General features: G+C 38.3%; 1 protein-coding gene across 10 annotated transcripts in view; it reads right to left on the reverse strand.

Moving 5' to 3' along the window:
• Nucleotides 1-21,621, reverse strand: part of LOC135099897 (deoxynucleoside triphosphate triphosphohydrolase SAMHD1-like) — a 101,748-nt gene that overhangs the window by 46,470 nt on the left and 33,657 nt on the right. For 9 of the 10 annotated variants that reach the window (XM_064002562.1, XM_064002556.1, XM_064002559.1 and 6 more), the window contains 2 exons: nucleotides 15,544-15,719; nucleotides 1,042-1,098 (listed from right to left, as the gene is read on the reverse strand). In XM_064002562.1, coding sequence (XP_063858632.1) covers nucleotides 1,042-1,098; nucleotides 15,544-15,719 — 233 coding nt within the window. The remainder of the gene's footprint in view (nucleotides 1-1,041; nucleotides 1,099-15,543; nucleotides 15,720-21,621) is intronic. The other variant, XM_064002561.1, reaches the window with a different exon arrangement.

Here is a 21,621-nt window from a genome sequence, read left to right on the forward strand (position 1 = left end):
AAGATTACTATTGAAGAGAAAGAGATGCCATATACAAGGGAAAATGGCATAGAAAGAAAAACTGGTTTGGGCAGCATAAGAAGTTGGGAGTGTACATCAACTGAAAGAAATACTGAATATACAGGGTGTAATATGTTTCTGTGGATATTATAAGAGATGGAAGTACAAGAAAGTGTTCTATGTACATATGCAATTTCAGGTCTTATTCAAGCCTTGCTATGAAATTCAAGTATAGTGGGTGACACATTTACAGTGGCTGATCTGAATAGGAGGACTAGGAGTCCATGGCAGGATGTGTTGCAGCAGGATGTCCATTGGTGAAACTGCAAATTGTTCTATCATGATTTCTACACATGGAGCATTACAGTATCCCATAACAAGACAAGTGGTGTTAATGGACATACGATTTACTGATAAACATTAGACGTGAATAATATGGCTTTAATTAACAAGAAATAAAATAATACGCTACATGCCACCATGCCTGCCTTGGCAGGGAGAAGGGAGGAGTGAGATTATCATCAAATCAGCAAATTGCCAGTCAGTCAGTAGCAGTTTCCTGTCATGACAGTGATAGTGAATACAATTAGAATTTGTATTGCAATTCTGAGAGAGAAAAATGCCTGCAATGCCATTAACTCACAGTAATCTGAAGTATGTGATCATGGTGTTTCTCTGACATAAGATGCTTGCCTGCCTGTTGTGGATGTGTCACCCACCCATAATTGAATTTCATAACATAACTAAACACAGCCTCATAATGTATATGTGCATGGAGCATTTTCTACTTAGAATGACTTGTACTTTCACCTCTAGCAATAACTGCAGAAACTCATGTTACACCCTGTAGATATAAAGACATAACCATACTAATATAGTTCATACCCTTACTACTGCAACCAGAAAATACAAACAAAAGTTTCAACATATCTATGAATAATACTAAAAAAAGCAAACCTTATTTAAGAAATAATATGAATTAAATAAAAGTGGTTGTATAAAAAACTCAGTATAACTATATGCAGAGATTTTGAGACTTACCCATTTGATCCAAGGTAACGAATGTGTTTGTCAGCATAGAGTAAGGCATCAATGAGCCTGTGGGAAGGCAAACAAAGAAAGAATCAATACCTCAGTAAATAAATAATTTAATACATAATAAATAAATATACGTTCATATATACAGTAAGTGACATTTGCGATTAGAACTCCCGCTGATGTGAGCGTCACATTGCATAAACTGCTAACTCACTCCTCCTTGGTCTGAAAAAATCTGCCTGTAGAAAATAATTACATGGCAACTTGGGTTAGTTCCTCACATGTTTTTGAAAGCATGGAATAACAGATTCAATAGTGTTTGACACATTGACATAAGGGAAAACTATCTTTTGTGACTGCTCCTTGCTTCAGCTAACAAAGTGGCTGTGTTTGTTTTAAACAAAGTGTGGTAATGTGCAATGGCTAGGAAATATACAGGCCACAATTACATAGTATGAATGTTACAGAGTTTCATTAGCATAGTGAAATGAATTGAAGAATAGGGTGTATAACTATTGGCACCAGAAAGACTGAGTGTGTTGGTGAAGAAATGGAGCGATGAGGGACGCAAGGATGTGCCTCACCACAAACATGATGGTGGGACACCACAAAATGTTTGACAGCACCTTACATGGTACCAAGAGACAGTTAAAGGTATATCCTCAGCTTACAGTAAAGCAACTAAAAATAAATTTTGGGGTGCCCCACCACCATGTTTGTGGTGGGGCACAGCCTCACTAACACACTCTATTCATTTCACCATTCTAATAAAACTAACGCTTGTACAATGTAATCATGGCATGTTTATTTTCCAGCCATTGCACATCACCTCAGTAGAACACTTTGTTTAAAACAAACACAGCCATTTTGTTAGCTGAAGCAAGGAGTGGTCACAAAAGATACCTTACCTTTATGTCAGTGTCAAACACTGAATCCATTAAAAAAAAAAAAACTTTCAAAAACATATGAGGAACTAACCTAAGTTGCCATGTAGTTATTTTCTCCCAGCAGATTTTTTCAACCAAAGAGGAGCAAGTTGCCAGTTTGTGCAGTGTGACTCTCAAGTCAGTGCGAGTTCTAATTATGAATGTTGCTGACTGTGTGTGTGTGTGTGTGTGTGTGTGTGTGTGTGTGTGTGTGTGTGTGTGTGTGTGTGTGTGTGTGTGTGTATATATATATATATATATATATATATATATATATATATATATATATATATATATATATATATATATATATATATATATATATATATATATATATATATATATATATATATATATATATATATATATACAGTGGTGACCTCAGAATATAAAATACAAACACCCTACTGTTCAAATATTTTCAGAAAATTTTGCCTTAAAATAAAATAAAAATGAAAAAAAAATAAAAATAAAAGAATAATGCAAAAAGTAATAGACAGAATACAAATGAATAACCATAAAATATAGATGAAAAAACATTACAATATTAACAAACCAACTGCTGGGCAGTGAAAATCATGCCATGTCCTTTGTATTTTTTGTGTTATAAGTGAATCAAGATGCAGGCATTGAGTGATTACAAGTCTTACCATTAAAATTTACATCTAAACCTCCGTAACATACAACAGTTTAACTTTTTTTTTCACTTTATATTCCATTAAAATTGGGCTCTTTTAGGAAAGTGAAAATACAGGCAATATTGATACATGATATGTAAAATAAAACTCATCTGTTGGCTCATCTATCATACTCTGCCCATATAGGAATTAATTTTTGTGATTACACATATTTCTTTTTATTATATATGTTATTTATTACTTGAACTAAGTATAATCTATACACTTCACTGAGAATCCACATACATGAGTTATTGGGGTTCAGAAATGGATTAATTCACTTTCTGTTACTTCTTATGGGAAAAAGAGTTTCAGAATCTGAACTTTTCGCAAATCAAACAGCCTCCTGGAATTAGTTAAATTCAAACTCTGAGTCACCACTATATATATATATATATATATATATATATATATATATATATATATATATATATATATATATATATATATATATATATATATATATATATATATATATATATATATATATATATTTTTTTTTTGTTTTTTTTGTTTTTTTTGTTTTCGTCTAGTTTTCCCTAGTCTGTTAGGGCTGAGACGGTGCCGCCTGATGAAGGACTTTTGGATTTGGCATTTGGGAACCGTTACCCCGAGTGGATGCCCTTCCTACCCTCGGACCGTAGCCAGGATTCGAACCCGTGCGCCTGATGACCACTTGGCCCCCACACACACACAAACACACACATACACACACATACACACAAACATCTAAGAAAACTGTGAAGACCTTAAGCATTATTTAAAAGGAAATGAGATATTCAAATGGTTAGAGATGAGACTATCCTATGTTAGAATTGTGTACATGGATGTAAAGGATGATAAACCAGTCTTGGTGATAATTTTGAGTCAGTTGCCAACTGGTAATGTAGGTACCTTGAACTTCCACAAAAGGGTTCAATTTATTCTCATTCTAGTCATCTGCCAGACCTGATATCAGATTAATTTCTCAATAATTTACAACATGAGGCAATAACGAGACTCACAGATAGCAAACACATACACATGGATGGAGAGAAGGGGGAAGAGCTCAGGTGGGGGAAGAGCTCAGGTAAAGAGAGAGAGAGAGAGAGAGAGAGAGAGAGAGAGAGAGAGAGAGAGAGAGAGAGAGAGAGAGAGAGAGAGAGAGAGAGAGAGAGAGAGAGAGAGAGAGAGAGAGAGAGCGCATGCGCGCACACACACACACACACACACACACACACAGTCATGGTGGACAGAGAAGTCAAAGCAAACAGGCACTCCTAAATATCCAGCCATCTACGTCGCTGAGAGCTGCCCTAGAGGAAATATAGAGGTGAGAGTTCACACTGGTTCTACTCGTTGCTGTCCTGTCTCCAAAAGTGTTTTGTAGAAAGCAGTTAAATTGTTATAATGAGCATTGAAGAGGGGGCTACTTCGGTCCCCACTATGTTGTTTACACCAACTGGGACCGTCCCGAAGGTGAGACAGAGGGACTTCTCGGGATATGGGGAAGAGGACCGAAGGGTCGGGGAAGCAATGATGAGAAAGAGAATTATCAGACTGGAAACCGAAATGAAGGAAATGAAGGATAGATTTGACAGGATGGAGATGGTGGAAACTTTGATCATCGAGAAGGGAGTGTGGAAAGGTGCATACGGCGATCTACATAAAAAAACTAATGGTATATGAAAAGAAAGCAATGGAATATGGAAGCAAAGTGGAAAAGTTAAATGTAAAACAGGAAAATTGGAAGAAAGAACAAGAGGAAGAAAAGATCGATTTCAGGAAAATTGTGGAGGAACAAACAAAGGCAAATGACACAAAGCTAACAGAAAAAGTTGTTCAAGTTATAAAACAAAGAAAACTTAGTGAGAGACACTGTGGATAAGAAAAAACTGTTGTGGTATTTGTCTTGAAGGAAGAGTGTGCACCTCAGTGGACTGAAAGAGAAAAGAAGGAAAAGATATGTGTGGAAAAATTAGTGGGGACATTACAAGAAGAAAAAGAGCTAACTGGAGAGATCAAAGAAATTAAAGGATTGGGTAGATATGTTGAGGGTGGACAGCGTCCTATGAAAATAAGGTTTAGGTCACAAGTGGCAGCTGAAGAAACACTGAGTAAATCCTGGAAACTGGCCAAGGTGGAAGAATACAAACAAATGAGGATAAAAAAAGATAGAACCAGAGAAGAGAGAGATACTATAAATGAACTAAGAAAAGAAGCAAATAAAAAAAAATGGAAAACTATCAGAGCTGGAGAAAAAACTGTTCTTTTGGAGGGTAATGGACATGAGGTTGAGAAAGTGGTACAGGAGGGAAGTAAATGCAGAAGAGGAAGCCTAAAAGTAGCATACATGAACATAAATGGACTAATGTCGGCAGTGTTAGACCTAGAAGACTATTTAAAAGAGGAGAATCTGGACATCATGGGAATCATTGAAACTAAATTGGCAAGTGGAGATATATTAATTATTGGTGAAGGAAAATACAACCTCTGGATGAGAAATAGAAAGAATAAACGGGGAGGTGTGATGCTTCTAGTTAGGAAGGATTTATTAGTGGAATCTGTCACATATGGGGTGGAGGAGGCAGAAGTATTGAAAATAAGTTTAAGACAGAATATTGGAAGATACTGTAACCTTGTGGTGACATGTTCCCCCCTATTCCAACTCTTGGAGAGAGGATGAATATAAGAAAATGCTTGAGGACACAAGGACATGTTTGGCAGAGTTGCTTGAGGAAAATGATGATATACTCCTGATGGGGGACTTTAACTGTAAAGAGATATCTTGGGAGAATTGGACCACAGAAGGCAGTGAGTCAATATGGGGGAACAAGCTACTAGACCTGGCTATTGAAAATTTCCTGACACAGTGGGTTACAAATGACACAAGATTTAGGGGAAATGAAGCACCTTCAAGACTCGATCTAATTTTCACCAAAGAACAAGAAATAGTAGAAGACCTTAAATATATAAATCCAACAGGAAAAAGTGACCATGTGCTGATTCAGTTCACAGTTATGGATCATAACCTCAGTATAAGAAAAGAGGACCACAGAAGAGAATGGCTAAACTATAGCAATACTAACTTTGGACAACTTAGGAAGTATTTCAGTGAAGTGAATTGGAACATAGTTATTCAAAAGGAAGATACAGAGGAAAAGTGGACAGCTTTCCTGGACATTTATAATAAGGGAGTAGAGAAATGGGTACCCAAAAGATTAACAGAGAACCTTTTCAAAAAGGATTGGTACAACAGGAGATGTGCAACAGCTAGATTGGAGAGAGAAAAAGCGTGGAACAAGTGGAAGAAGAACAAGAGACTGGACCTGTGGAACAATTATATAAGGAAGAGGAACGAATATGTCAAAACTTGCAGAGATGAGCAGAACAAATTTGAAAAGAACGGTGTGGAGAAATGTAAAGACCAACCAAAATTATTTTGTAAATTCATTAATGGAAAATTAAAGAGTAAAGATGAAACAAGTATGGTAAAAGCTGGAGAAGAGACAGTGAATGACCCAGAAGAGTTAGCTGAAATGTTTAATAGATACTTCCACTCTGTGTTTACTAAGGAAAATTATTTCAGAGGTGAGAGTACAGCATTAGTAAAAGGGACCGACCTAAAGGAGATTAAAACATCAGTAGATGAAGTAAAGAATATGTTGGAAGACCTGGATGTAAGGAAAGCAATGGGTCCTGATGGTGTCTCGAGTTGGATTTTAAAAGAGTGTAGCTCACAATTAGTCTCAGCATTGCACAATATAATTAGCACTACCCTGGTAAAAGGTAGATTACCCATAGACTGGAAACAGGCAGATATTACCCCAATCCACAAGACCAGAAGTAAAAAAGATCCATCAAATTATAGACCTTTATCGCTCACAAGTGTGGTGGCAAAGATTTGTGAAAAGATTATCAAGAACAGATGGGTGAAATACCTAGAAGACAACAAGGTGATGACAGAGAAACAGTTTGGTTTCAGAAAAGGAAGATCTTGTGTTACAAATTTGATATGTTTCTACTCAAGAGTAATAGATATAGTGCAAGAGAGAGATGGATGGGCCGACTGCATATACTTAGATCTGAGAAAAGCATTCGATAAAGTTCCACACAGAGACTAATATGGAATTTGGAAAAGATTGGAGGACTCAATGGATCACTGTTAAAGTGGATGACTGACTTTTTGACAAACAAGTGAAATGAGGTCAGTAATTAAAGGCAGCAGGTCGAACTGGAGAACGGTAATAAGTGGAGTCCCACAAGGTTCGGTACTTGCACCTATTATGTTTGCAATTTATGTAAATGATATGACAGAAGGTGTAGAAAGTTACATGAACCTTTTTGCTGATGATGCTAAGATTATGAGGAAAGTAACAAATGAAGAGGATTGCAATGCTTTAAATCAGGACTTAATTAAGATTAATGAATGGTCATTGAGGTGGAATATGGAGTTTAATACTAAAAAATGTAGTGTGATGAGGTTTAGAAAAAGTGTGAAAAGACCAGTTGGCAACTATTACTTAGGGAATGAGGAAATCTCTATAAGATCAGAAGAAAAAGACCTAGGAGTAATTATTACTGATAATTTATCATTTGGGAAGCACATAAACAAAATTATAGGAGAAACATATATTCTGCTGAGAAACATCAAGATAGTGTTCTCCTATATTGATGAAGATATGATAAAAAAGCTGATAACAATGATGATACATCTGAGATTGGAGTACGCAGCATTAGTGTGTTCACCAAATTTGAAAAAGGATACAAGAAAGTTAGAAAGAATCCAGAGAGCTGCAACTAAAATCCCTGCAAGCTTAAGAGAGTATAGTTATGAGGAAAGGTTGAAGGGATTAGACCTGACTACACTAGAAAAAAGGAGGGAAAGACGTGATTTGATAGCAATATATAGAATATTGGAAGGAATGGAAAAATTGGACAGAGAAGACCTATTGATACCAAATATGAGAGACACAACAGAACATGGAAGGAGATTGAGAAGGAGTATTTACAGAAGAGACATCAAGAAACATAGCTTCCCCCACAGAAGTATAACAGTGTGGAATGAACTTAAGGATGACACTGTGTGTGCGAAGACAATTCATAAATTTAAAGAAAATCTAGATAAAAGTTGATATGGAGATGGGATGGCACGAGCCTAGTGTGGCTCTTGTCCTGTATTTCACAACTAGGTAAATACACACACACACACACACACAAAGTTTTAGATGTGATGGTAGTACTGCACAGCTAAAGCACTACATCACACCAGATATGAGGACAAAATACACACTCTTTTAGGGATTTTGGCATCCACTCTCTTCCTATTATTCATCAATGATCTTCTAAACCAAACTTCTTGTCCTATCAACTCTTACACTGATGATACCACCCTGCATTTTTCCACACCTTTTCATAGACGTCCAACCCTTCGGGAAGTAAACAGTGCACACAGGGAAGCCACAGAATACCTGACTTCTAATCACTCTAAGATTTCTGATTGGGGAAGAGCAAACTTAGTATTGTTCAATGCCTCAAAAACTCAATTCCTCCATATATCAACTTGACACAACCTTCCAGATATCTGTCCCCTCTTCTTCAATGACACGCAACTTCCCCCTCTTCTACACTGAACATCCTTGGTCTGTCATTTACTTATAATCTAAATTGGAAACTTCACATCTCATCTCTAGCTAAAGCAGCTTCTATGAAGTTAGGTGTTCAGTGTTGTCTCTGCCAGTTTTTCTCCCCCCCCCCACTAACTGTGCAGGGGTTTTATCTGTCCATGTATGGAGTTTGCTTCATGTGTATGGTGGTGGGGAGGGGGATGGCTTACACTCACACTATTTTAGAGTGGGTAGAATCAAAAGCTTTTTGTTTTATCAACTCCTCTCCTCTAACTGTCTTCAGCCTCTCTCTCATCACAGCAATGTTGCAGCTTTTGCTATCTTTTACTGCTATTTTCAAGCTAACTGCTTTTCTGATTTTGCTAACTGCAAACCTCCCCTCCTCCTGTGGCTTGGCTGCACATGGCTTTCTTCTTTCTCTCATCCCTGTTCTGTCCACCTCTCTAATGCAAGAGTTAACCAGTATTCTCAATCATTCATCCCTTTCTCTGGTAAAGTCTAGAACTCCCTGCCTGTTGCTGTGTTTCCCCCTTCCTATGAATTGAACTCTTTCAAAAGGTAGGTTTAAAGACATTTATCCTCTTTTTTTTATTATTTTATCTGACATCTGTATGGGAAGTGGCATTAAGTGGATCTTTCTTTTTTTTATAAAAAATTTTTGTTGCCCTTGGCCAGTGCGTCTTATGCAGAGGTGTGTCTAATATGCCAGCAAATACGGTATATATATATATATATATATATATATATATATATATATATATATATATATATATATATATATATATATATATATATATATATATATATATATATATATATATATATATATATATATATATATATATATATATATATATATATATATATATATATATATATATATATATATATATATATATATATATATATATATATATATATATATATATATATATATATATATATATATATATATATATATATATATATATATATATATATATATATATATATATATATATATATATATATATATATATATATATATATATATTGTTACAGAGTGTGAAGTTATTATGTGTTTGTTCCTGTATTTTATCGTGTACAGTGGAATCTCAGTTCTAGAACTTAATTTTTTCCTGAATGCCGTTCAAAATCCAAAATGTTAAAAAAACTTAAACCATTTTCCCCATAGGAATCAATGTAAAACAGATTAATCCGTTCCCAGACACCAGTCTACCCTGTCTTAGTGGCTTATGACAGATGCTCTTACAGCCAAAATGGCTGCTTCACATCTCCAGCTCACAAATTATTTATCCTGAAAGGATGTATTGAATGAACTTAGTGACAGAACTCATCAAAAGATACTGTTTAGACTGTGCAGGTATTTTCTTTGTCACTAATCTAGTGAGGGAAGCCTTACAGGACACAGAAAGGAGTAATCCACTTACCACCAAAATGAAGGTGATCATAATACTTAGACATCTTGCTGCTGGGAAAAGCTACTGGAAAAATGCAGTTGTGCAGTAGTGATGTTGGAGTGTTGGAGGTAGTGGTGTTGGAGGTCACTGAAAGAGCCACAGGTGGCTTGGAATAACTCCTGAGTGTTGAAAACTGTTTGTTTACATTGAGGCTTTTCAGTGGGATCACATTTATCTTATTTCAAAGATTGAATTGGCATCTTACACTATGTGTCTTTGCTCCAAATACATAAAAATGAAGTAAATATTTATAGAAACTATAAATTAGTAATAAACAGCAGCTTCTGCTGTGTCTTTTAATAACTGAAATCAAGTAACTTTGTTCTAAAACTGAATTACGATACCGCAACCGAAGCAATAATGAGTTCAGGATTTTGTTCGAAAACTGATTTGTTCAAAAAGGGAAGTGTTCAGTAACTCAGGTTCCACTGTATTCCTTATGTATTCTTTATAGTAGGGTTATTGAGTTGTGTGGAGAGGTTGGATGAGATCCGATGCTGTTACCCTCTGACACATTATGTTTAAATATAAGTTCCTCATGGCCTATCTGGTGATAACCTTTTATTTTTATTTTTCCTGTTTCCTGTTGGAGCAGTGAGATGAAATTGAAGTAGTAGCCCAGTATAAAATAATAAAATTTTAGCCAGCCCCTACAGTTTCTGTGTAATAATTAATTGAAGTTAAGATGATTTTGGGAAGCAGGATAGCTGTGACCAGCAGTGAGTGTGATCATGTGCTTTCCCAAGGGAGGGGGTGGGAGTTGATAGATCAGACCGGCAACCTCCACCCACCTCATCCCATGCCAGCAGTTTAGTTGGAAAGTCCCCTTCTGGCAAGTAGGACACATGTTTTTGTTAGAGCTGGTCATTTCAGTAACTGTTTTTATAGGTCATATGAGCATTTGGAAGAGGTTTAGTATCTAGCTCTAGCTATCTATGGATGCCCAGAAAGACCACTCTCAATTCTCAAGTCTACATTTTTATAGAGACCACCACTCATTCTCTTCTTTTTCTTTTTGTCTGTCTTGTGTCCTTTGTTTGTACACTCAGATTGGCAGTCTGCTAGAAGTTGTTTTGTGTTCTTAGTTGAGTTAAGTTGTTTTGTGTTCTTAGTCAAGTTGACTCTAATCTTGTTTCCTTTAATTAAATGCTACTGTTATTTATGTTGTCATTGTTTGTGTGTCTTGTTTGTCAGAGGACATTTCTGTGTGTGTTGCATAGTTCTTTGGTAATCTCATTTCTCTCCTGATCCATCAACTTTGTAGGAGGTGAGATCAATCTTCTGGGAGATCTGCAATGAGCTGAACACAGATCCAAAAGCATGGTAACATTCTTAAGGCAGTGGGAGGACCTGTCATTTGAGGGCAGTTTTGTCTTCAGGATATTACGTATTGTATGGCATCCATTGGTACCTTCTTTCTAGAAAGTAACTGTCGAGTCCTTTTTAGCATTGGTGAGTGAGTTCTTTAGACTTATATTCCTCTGAAGCAGAGGCAGAGGTGGTGGCCCTGAGATTTTTTTTTATCTTGAGGCTGGACTCGTATGTATTTGCCCTGCAATAGGCTACAGGGTGTAGCCTAGGGATGCTGACCCAAGAATAGAGGCAGCTGTTGGCAGTGTCAGTAGTGATTCACAAAGAGGGGATTGTAGAGTTGTAACAGAATTGGTAACATCTCACAAGGATAGCAGAAAGTTCTCACAGTTACATGGGAAGCAGTGTAGTGTTATTAATGTATCTTTAGTGTTCTCGTGTGTCAGTACTCAGCCCAGACCATAGAGGGAATGGCTGGTAACTTGGGTGACTCATGGCCCATGTCTCCTACTAGTAGGAGTGAAGATTTAGCAAATTTTTGGTGTGAGGACACCTATCTCCTGCAATAGTATTCATGGCCACCATATTAGTCCCACTCATGGTAATGGTGGAACCTCCCAGATAGAGGGTATGTCTGAGGAGATGAGATTTAAATTGGCAATGAGAAAAATAGAACTGGAGGAGACTAAAGAAATGAGGAAGCTTGAGCTGGAGGTTGAAGTTAAGGGAAGAAGGCTGAAGGTTAAGGAGGTTAGGGAAGCCAAGAGGCTTGAGGCCAAGGAGATGGCAAGGATACTTGAGGTAAAGAGATAAAGAGACTTGAAGTGGAGATAAAGAAGGCAGTGAAAGATTGGCAGTTTTAATTGGAAAAGACATGATTAGAGGTTAATTCTCCTCATGGTATGTGGGGAGGAATGGTGATGAGGGAAGATATAGTAGAAAGTCAGGTGGTGAGGAGATTAAAATTAATACCAGAGTTTGAGAAAAATAAAGTTGTGAAGTGGTTTAGATGATTCAAGGAAACACTGCAGTTTGAGTGGCCCTGTGAGAAATTGTCAATGTCCTAAAGGGTAAGACATTAGAAGTATATGACAGAATGTCAGTGGAGGAACTGGAGGATTATGATGAGCTTAAAAGCTGAGATTCTGAAAGCCTATGAGCAACAGCTAGAGGCTTACTGGGAAGAGTTCAGAGGGGTTAGGAAATGGCCCAGGAATTCATATTGGTGCAGTGCACTTTTGCATAGATTTTAGAAAGCTGAATTCCCTGTCAAGAGCAGACACCTATGTCTTAACCTGGGTGGATGATTCTGTTGACCAAATTGGGGCTGATACCTTCATTACAAAAATTAACTTATTCAAGTGTTATTGGCAAGCCCCTTGGCTGAGTGGGCAAAGCTCTGGCAAATCCTCTCTCAAGGTACTATGTGACTATAAGAGCAAAATATCCCAACATTATCAGCTCTCATAACTGTACACCTATCTCAGACTCAGACCACCAATGGAACTGTGAGTCCTCTCTCCCAGCTCACAGAGGCCCGTGAACCAGTGGGCTCAGGCTTTCCCATGCTCCTCCCCCACAAGCCATGAGGCTCACACTGTCTGTTCCCCAAAATCATCTTGACTTCATAAATCATTGTACCAAAACTATAGAAGTTGGCTGGAACTTTATTCTTTTATATTGGATTACTACTCTCATTCTTTCATGGGTGTCAGTCTCAACTTACTACTACAATGGGAAATAGGAAAGATTAAAAAGAGAATAACACTGACTAGACTTCAATAAACTTACAGCAACCACGACATGAGCCGATAGGGTAACAGAGGGCCAGAGCCCCACTTAACCCCTCATATAACTCACCAGCTCCATTATAGGGACAAACAATAACAGGAACTTACTGAGATGTGACATATAACTTCACCCCTTCACACTCAAATATGGGTTACAAGGTCCAGTTGGTCTCTTGCACTCTTTAAACACTTTAAACAGATGGTCATAACACCTGGTTCTACCCTTCTTCACAGCTGCCCATATCTAGGCTCAGGCTCCCCCTGCCTACCTCCTACATAGACTGGTGCAGTGTTAAACAAATAAGTCAGGTTGCCAACCTGTTTAATCACCAACAGGTAAGGAATTACAACTATTGCCACTTCATACTACCAGCTGAAAAAAATCACAAACCATCCCTAGGGAAACAGCACAATGAAAGACACACATATAAGGCTGAGGTATAATACTCTGGGGGAAAAGCACCCTCATAATGGATTGTCCACTTCCAGTGAGATAATATAACTCTCCCTGCCCGATAATACAATATCTCTCTCTCTTTAAAAGAAGAGAGATAAATTACTGCAAGGCAGTTTAAAAGAATCCTCTGCATGCAAGCCTGGAAAGGACTCTGTAACACAATAGCATTTAACAAAACATGGTACAGAGGGTGTCTGAGTTACAAATGTTCAGAGATACGAGCAATCTACTTGCAGAATAAAATTGTGCTCTTAATATCATTCCCTTTGCTAACCAAAAGTTCAAATTTGGCACTATGCACCATATTTACCTAGTATGCTGCAATGCAGCAGCATAGTGAAGGACCACCCACCATCCCAGGACACAGGCCCTGTAGCAGTCTATTTTGAGACGCTAGTTTAAAATTTAAATTTAATTTAAAAACTTATCGTACTACACTGCAGTGAGTCTGGCTTGAGATTCCATGGTGCATGAACCTCCACCAGTCAGCCTCTGGGAGGCATAGAGATGGTAGGGTTGTGCTGCATGGTTTACAAAGCATGCTCTGTTACTCTAAGTCTATGAATAGGCAATCTTACCTGTCTTATGCTTTCAGCCAGTCATCTTAATAGATTATATGAATAAAGATGTGTATAACCCAAGAAGGAGAGAGGGAGAAAGGAAAAAAAAATGTGTATGAGAGAGAGAGAGAGAGAGAGAGAGAGAGAGAGAGAGAGAGAGAGAGAGAGAGAGAGAGAGAGAGAGAGAGAGAGAGAGAGAGAGAGAGAGAGAGAGAGAGAGAGAGAATGTCACATTTTAATCTGGGTCATATGCCTGGCATATTTGAGTCTTGCATTTGGTAGAAGCCTCAAGCCTGTTACTACTCAGTAGTATCACATCACCCATAAGGTAAGGTGCTCTCTCTCTCTCTCTCATGCTATCAAATATCAAGTAAATAAGCATTACATTGTTTGCAGAATGTATGATACTTTTTTTTTTGTACAGAAAAATTACAATGACAAGTTATAAGCAAAACGACTTATGAGCAGCCTTCCGGAATGTATCTCACTTGTAACTTGAACACCCTCTGTACACTGACAAACTGCCCATGAAAGCAGGAGGGTAATTCACCTCTCATTGTATCATAAAGTACTTGGCTTGCTTCAGCACCGCCGAGGAGTCACATCCCCAAAATAAGCGTGTTACAAATAACTACACTCACAAGCAGATTGATGTGGAGACTCCTAAAGCCACTTAAATAGGCGGGGGCTGGTAGTTACTCAACTATCCCCTTAGAAAAACTGGCCCATCTAGCTGTAAAACTCTCCCAGTCTCCTCCAAACACCACCACCTGCCTTAATACATCTGTCTCTTGTAAGCTCTGGTCAGTGACTGACTGTGGGTACGAGAGCTAGATGCTTTCCCACTCTGCTACTATGGGGGTTGTACAAGAGAGGGAGTAGGGTGGTGACATACATACATACACCCACCTGCTCACTGCCATGCCTCACTGAGTGTTGGCTTAAATGAATAAAACACTTTACTTCTGAAAATTCTACTAATTAAGCTATGGGAGCTGGGGGAATACTGATTACTCTAACATCAAGAGCAACTCTTTTGTTATTGTGTATTGTTTCCCAATCGACATCTCTAGTAAGCAATTATTCAGTGGTGCTGGATTAATCTGTGATAAAAAACATAAGTGCCATCATGCAGATAATTTACCTTTACTAAAATTCAAATGCTTTTTAAAAAAAATGTACAATATGAGTTTTTCAGGTTTAAGTAATTCTGATAAGCTATATGTATCTACATTGATTGCACTTGTTTAAATTAAATGTAATCTTGCCACTTTCCAAAGGGTGTGGATTGCAGAAAGTGGTTGATGGGATGCATAATGATTTGGGTCCATGTCCTGCATCCTGTTAACACATAAGTTGGACTAATGTGACTGAAAGTTTTCTTTCACAATTTAAAATATATATTAAATATGAAAAAGTAATCTGTATTGACATCCACATTAGTGAGGATATGGTTGTCAGATATCTGCATCCACATCTGCAACAGCAAATTTTTTTGTTGTATCCACATCTGCAATTCAAAAAAAACCGATATCCACATCCTCACATCCACATTTTTTAGACATCCAATACATCTCTAAAATATATCGAGACTCCATAAATTGATATCCGCATCCACATCCACACATACACATTTTTAGACATCCAATACATCTCTGAAATATACCAAGAGAGACTCTAGAGTCCAAAACTACAAACCAAAAGAAAGAGTATCTCACATGTTATCAATGATCTGAACAACGCGGTGTTTATAGGCAGTACGATGTAAAACCCGTCGGGCATGGAACATATCATAGACATTGTTGCATTCCTTGTCCCTAATGCAGATCTGAGGTTGTTCCTCCACTGGTATAACTCTAGAAAACTGGATGAGGCGATGGTAGTCGAATGTCACCTGTGAAAAAACACCACTGATAAAGACAGTAGTCCAATATGTGTTAAGACTATTATGTGAATAGCTCTGTGGGATAACAAGCCAAGCACCATTTTAAAAAGCCACAAAATGTATCCAAAACTTACTGTTGTAAAATGACAAATAGTTCAAGAACCAACTATATGATTTAAAGGATATACAAGTCAAATTAATTCTTGAAGCATCAGCTTCATTTATGAAAAATCAAACATAATAAATATTTAGTGATTATTATTAATTGTTCCAGTTATGTGTGAGTGAACTTTAAACAAATGTTAAAATTTCCTGTAAGCAAGATTGGACATGATTATAAACACTAATATCTTCCTCTTCCTTGGTTGACTTCACTTTCACCATCATCAGACACATGAGATCTGAGATCTGACTAACAACCACCACCATTTGGTATTATTATATGTCGACAGGTAGAGGAGAATACTGCTGTCTCCTAAAAAAAAAAAAAAAAAAAAAAAAAAAAAAAAAAAAAAAAAAAAAAAGCATTTATATGCTATCTCTATGATAGCATTTCCTTGATGCAGTGGCTAGCATGTTTGCCTATGATTCTCTGGGTTCTGGTTAACATCCAGACTAGGGCAGTCAGTGCCAGTTTATCCAACTGTTCATCCTCCCTTCAAGTTGGTTGGTAGAAGGATACCTGAGGAAACCTAGGGAAGATAAACTGTGGAAAATCAAATGTCACAGCAACCCTGTATTCTGGGATAAGGAATATCATCCATTACAGCTTCAAAAGCTAATGAGGCAGATGTAAGTGCCAAAACCACATACAGCTAATGTGTAAGGCTCTACCATTACTTTTTATCTCTATGACCCCACATTCTAGGTTATAAAGCCAATGAGATGGCGATGCCCACTGAGGTCACATGTAGTTATAGCATATAGAGTACTGGAGAGTCTGTGCGCCAGTTGGGTCTGTGCACTAAGTCCCACATTAAGTCCCATAACACAAACAGAGCGTGGAAATGGCGGGGCAAAGTTCAAATTTTCCCGCCAGTACCCTTCCACTGTTCTGTGCGTGCCAGAGAGAACAAGGCATTATATCTTCCACCATAACTGAGGTAAGTTGAGTTCTGCTAACTGTTTCAATAGCACAAATGAATGTCAGTGTTAATCACTGCCACCTATTTTGATACAAGACTAACAAAGCTTGTCAATGAATTCATTGTTATAATGCATGACTGTCAAATGGTTGAGAATAAACATGTCTAGTCTCAACAAATAAGGGATTGCGTGGGGTAGTGCATAAAACCGCCATAAACGCCCTTAGTGTGTAGCACACCAACCAAGGTAGGGCATTAATAGGCTAGAGTGCTTACTTTATTTTTGTCTTCTCTTTCTAGACTATCTGTATTTTCAGTATGTTTAGTGTTATTGTGAAAAGCATAAATGAGTTGTTACACACGAGCACTTTTGACTTAAAGAGCAGAAAATGACAGGAAAGGCTAATAATTTTTGGGGAAAAAAGGAAGAAGAGGAAGTATTATATTTGGGGATGCATGTCAAATTGCATTCTTGTTATGTGCCTTTTCATCAGTTTTTGCTGAAATGGCATCAACTCAATGTTAAATGCAGGAGCAAGTGAAGAAAACTGTGGAGCTGGTGAAGTCCAAACAGATGTCCCTGAATGGCACCTTTTGGGATCCCCTACACCACTCTTGGGGACAAGGTTAGGGGCAGAAGACCTATGCAAGCTGCTTCCAAAACAGTGCTGTGGAAGGAGGAGAAGCTGGTAGACTGGCTAGTTGAGGTGTCTCAACAAGGTTTCAGACGGGACCAAAGACAACCTCAAGGACATGGTGAAGACCATCCTTGACGCTAGGGGGAGCGAAGACGGTCTTCAAAGACAACTACCCTGGAAAGGACTGGATGCAAGCCTGAAATTTTTCAAGAGGCACTCAGAGATACAGGAAAGAATGGGACAACCACTTGGCTGTGAGAGAGTAGTTGTGACAAAGGATGCTCTAGGTGAATGGTTTCAGCAAATGAAACATTACCTGGATACCATCGATCACACTTTGTTAAACTCTCCTGACTGGATCTTTAATGCTGATGAAAGCAGTTTTAACATTTGTCCAAAGACAAAGAAAATCATCAGCATGACAGGAGCGAAACACATCTACTCCATCACAAGTGGCACATGGCAGCAGGTGATAATGTTGGCCTGCTCTTTTGCCATGGGGCAGTACCTTCCACCACTGCTGATCTTTCCCTACCCCAGAGATCCTTGCTTCAATGCGTTGGAAGAGTTTGAAGAGGCTTTAAAAAAAAAAAAAATCCAAATGGGTGGATTACTGTGGTGTTTCTTAGCTTTTTGAGGGGCATCTTCATTCCCAAATTTGGAGAAAAGTGACCAGTGGTGCTCTTTGTGGACAGACATTCCAGCCATCACTCCCTGGCAATCAGCACCCTGTGTAATGAGAATAGCCAGTCACCTCATCCAGCCATCCAGGATGGAGTGAAGCCATCAGAAAGTTTTAGTACCAGACTGGAGAGAGTGTCACCATGCGCATGTTTGCCCGCACATTGAAGAAAGCTTGGGACACCACAGCATGGCTGTGCTGTGGTGCCTTAGACATATTAAAAGCTTTTCAATAGAGCCTGGCACAAAGCTTTTATTTCCAAACTACCTTCCTATGGTTTCCATCCCTTCTCTCTGTAGCTTCATTTTAAGTTTTCTCTCTGACTGTTCTATTACTGCTGTGGTAGATGGTTACTGTTCTTCTCTCAAGTCTATTAAGACTGGTGTTCCTCAGGGTTGTGTCTTGTTACCCACTCTCTTCCTATTATTCATCAATGATCTTCTACACAAAATTTCTTGTCCTTTCCACTCCTATGCCGATGATACCATCCTGCACTTTTCCACTTCTTTTCATAGACATCTAACCCCTCAAGAAGAAAAACATCTTATGCAGGGAAGCCACAGGACACCTGACTTCTGATCTCTCTAAAATTTTTTATTAGGATAGAGCAAATTTAGTAATGTTCAATGCCTCAAAAACTCAATTTCTCCATTTATCAACTCAACACAACCTTCCAGATATCTATCCCCCATTCCTCAGTGACACTCAGCTGTCTCCCTTTTCTACAATGAATATCCTCAGTCTGTCCTTTACTTATAATCTAAAATGGAAACTTCACATCTCATCTCTAGCTAAAGCAGCTTCTATGAAGTTAGGCATTCTGTGTTGTGTCTGCCAGTTTTTCTCACCTCCTCCACCCCATCTGCTAACCCTGTACAGGGGCCTTATCTGTCCGTATATGGAGCTTGCTTCACATGTATTGGGGGATTCCACTCGCATTACTGTTTTATCAACTCCTCTCCTCTAACTGTCTTCAGCCTCTCCCTCATTGCCATAATGTTGCTGCTCTTGCTTTCTTCTGCTGGTATTTTCAGACTAACCACTCCTCTGAGAGGAAGACAGCTGAGGTTTTTCAGCAGTGTAATGAAGAGAGAAAGGTTGGAGGATGTGATTATGACTGGAGGGAAGTAGAGGAAGAGGAAGAACAAGAGTAAAATACATGGAGGGATTAGTGAAGCTTGCATGGAGAGGAATGAATGACAGGTGGGCAGTTCATTAGATCTGTAAGAGACAGAAAAAGATGAAAATCCATGGTTGCCAACACCCTGGAGGATATGGCAATGTGGTAAAGTAAGCTCCTCTGGTATTGCTAACTGCAAATCCCTCCTCCTGCAGCCTGGCTGCATAAGACTTTCTTCTTTCTCTCATCCCTATTCTGTCCATCTCTCTAATGAAAGAGTTAACCAGAATTCTCAATTATTCATCCCTTTCTCTGGTAAACTCTGGAACTCCATGCCTGCTTCTGTATATCTTCCTTCCTACAACTTTAACTCTTTCAAGAGGGAGGTTTCAAGACACTTATTATTCTATCTGACATCTCTATGGGAACTGGCATTAAGTGGGCCTTTCTTTTAATTAAAAATTTCTGTTGCTCTTGGCCAGTGCCCCTCTTACATAACACACACACACACACACACACACACACACACACACACACACACACCTACATTTTTTTTCCATAACTTTATGATGAAACATAATAACAAATTTTTTCCACAAAACATCCTTGTAAAATAGAAGGGTGTGTCTTATGGAGAGATGTGTCTAATATGCCAGGAAATATGGTATATATACAGTGGAACCTCAGTTACCAAACACCTCCCTTTTCAACCAACTCTGTTTTTGAACAAAAATTTTAAGTCACAATTGCTTCAGTTGCCATACCATATTTAAGTTTTCAAACAAAGTTACTTGATTTCAAATATTGAAATGTACCAAAAGCTGCCATTTATTACTAATTTATAGTTTCTATAAATATTTCCTTCGTCTTTAAATATTTGGAGGAGAGACACAGAGGGTAAAACAGTAATTCAGTCTTTGAAATAAGTTAAATGTGATCCTGTTGAAGAAGTTCCCCAATGTAAACAAACAAGGTTCAGTACTCAGGAATAATCCTGAGCCTCCTGTGGCTCTCTCTATGACCGATAATGTCATCACTACTGCACAACTGCATCTTCCCAGTAGCTTTTCCCAGCAGCAAGATGTCTAAGTGTTATGATCACCTTCATTTTGAGTGAGGTTTGAGTGGGTTGCTCCTCTCTGTGTCACTCTGTAAGGCTTCCTTTACTTGATCAGTGACAAAGAGTGCCTGCATAGTCTAAACAGTATCTTTTGATGAGTTCTGTCTCACTAAGTTCATTCCATACATCTTTTCTGGATAAAAAAAATTATAAGCTGGAGATGTTGTGGAGTAGCCATCTTAGCAGCAATGAAGTTTTTGCAACTTCAAACTGCAATTTTTTTGTTGTTTCTAAACCTAGAACCATCATTTATAAACCATGAAGAAGATTATGTGATCCTGAAGATCATCAAATCACTCACTGTCAGATGACATCGTTTTACAATTCCAATACAAACTAAAATGCAAATGATTAGTCAACAGTGAGCACAATGAACACTGAATAGCGTAGGAGGCAATAGGCACCTGCCGAAACGATAGTTATTCCCAGTGAGGTCTAAAGCACTGGATCAGGGGGTGCTGTGAACTTATCATTAAACCCACCTGTGACCTCACTGAATGTTTCCCTTTGTGTCTCACAACACAAGGGGGCAGTCACAGCCTGCCATCTAAAGACAACTCTCTTCCTCCACACAAAACTACAAGCACCTAATAACACACACACCCTTCACTCAAAATTTCAAAATTATCATGACGACTCCTACTTCAATGTTCACCACCAGCTTCAGCTTTCCTCTCCCTTCACTGACCATCCCAATGAACTACTTTGCTATCTTCCATGATCTAGAGCAACTGGTGCAACACCCTACTTGTATTCCTGACCATCTTGGAGATACACCCAACATTCTTGACCTTTTCCTGACCTCTAATCCTTCTGCTTATGCTCTCACCCTCTCTTCTCCATTGGGCTCCTCTGATCACAATCTCGTATCTGTATTTTGTCGTCACTCCAATCCTTCCTCAGGATCTCCCTAATTGAAGGTGCCTCAGGCATTTTGCCTCTGCTAGTTGTGGGGACCTGAGGAGGTATTTTTATGATCTTCCTTGGAATGACTACTGCTTCCGAGCCTGAGACCCGTCTTTGTGTGCCGTGCGCATAACAAAGGTGATAGTGTCTGGCATGGAGGTGTACATTCCTAACTCTTTTTCTCGACCTAAACCTTCTAAACACAGCTTGTTCTCGTGCTATACATGATAGTGAGGTGGCCCACAAAAGGTACTTAAGCCTTCCATCACCAGAATCTCATGCACTTTATATTTCTGCCCAGAACGATGCCAAGTCTGTTCTCCAACTAGCCAAAAACTCCTTCATTAAAAGAAATTGTCA

Source organism: Scylla paramamosain, chromosome 4 (genome assembly GCF_035594125.1).
Source record: "Scylla paramamosain isolate STU-SP2022 chromosome 4, ASM3559412v1, whole genome shotgun sequence".
Classification (NCBI taxonomy): domain Eukaryota; kingdom Metazoa; phylum Arthropoda; class Malacostraca; order Decapoda; family Portunidae; genus Scylla; species Scylla paramamosain.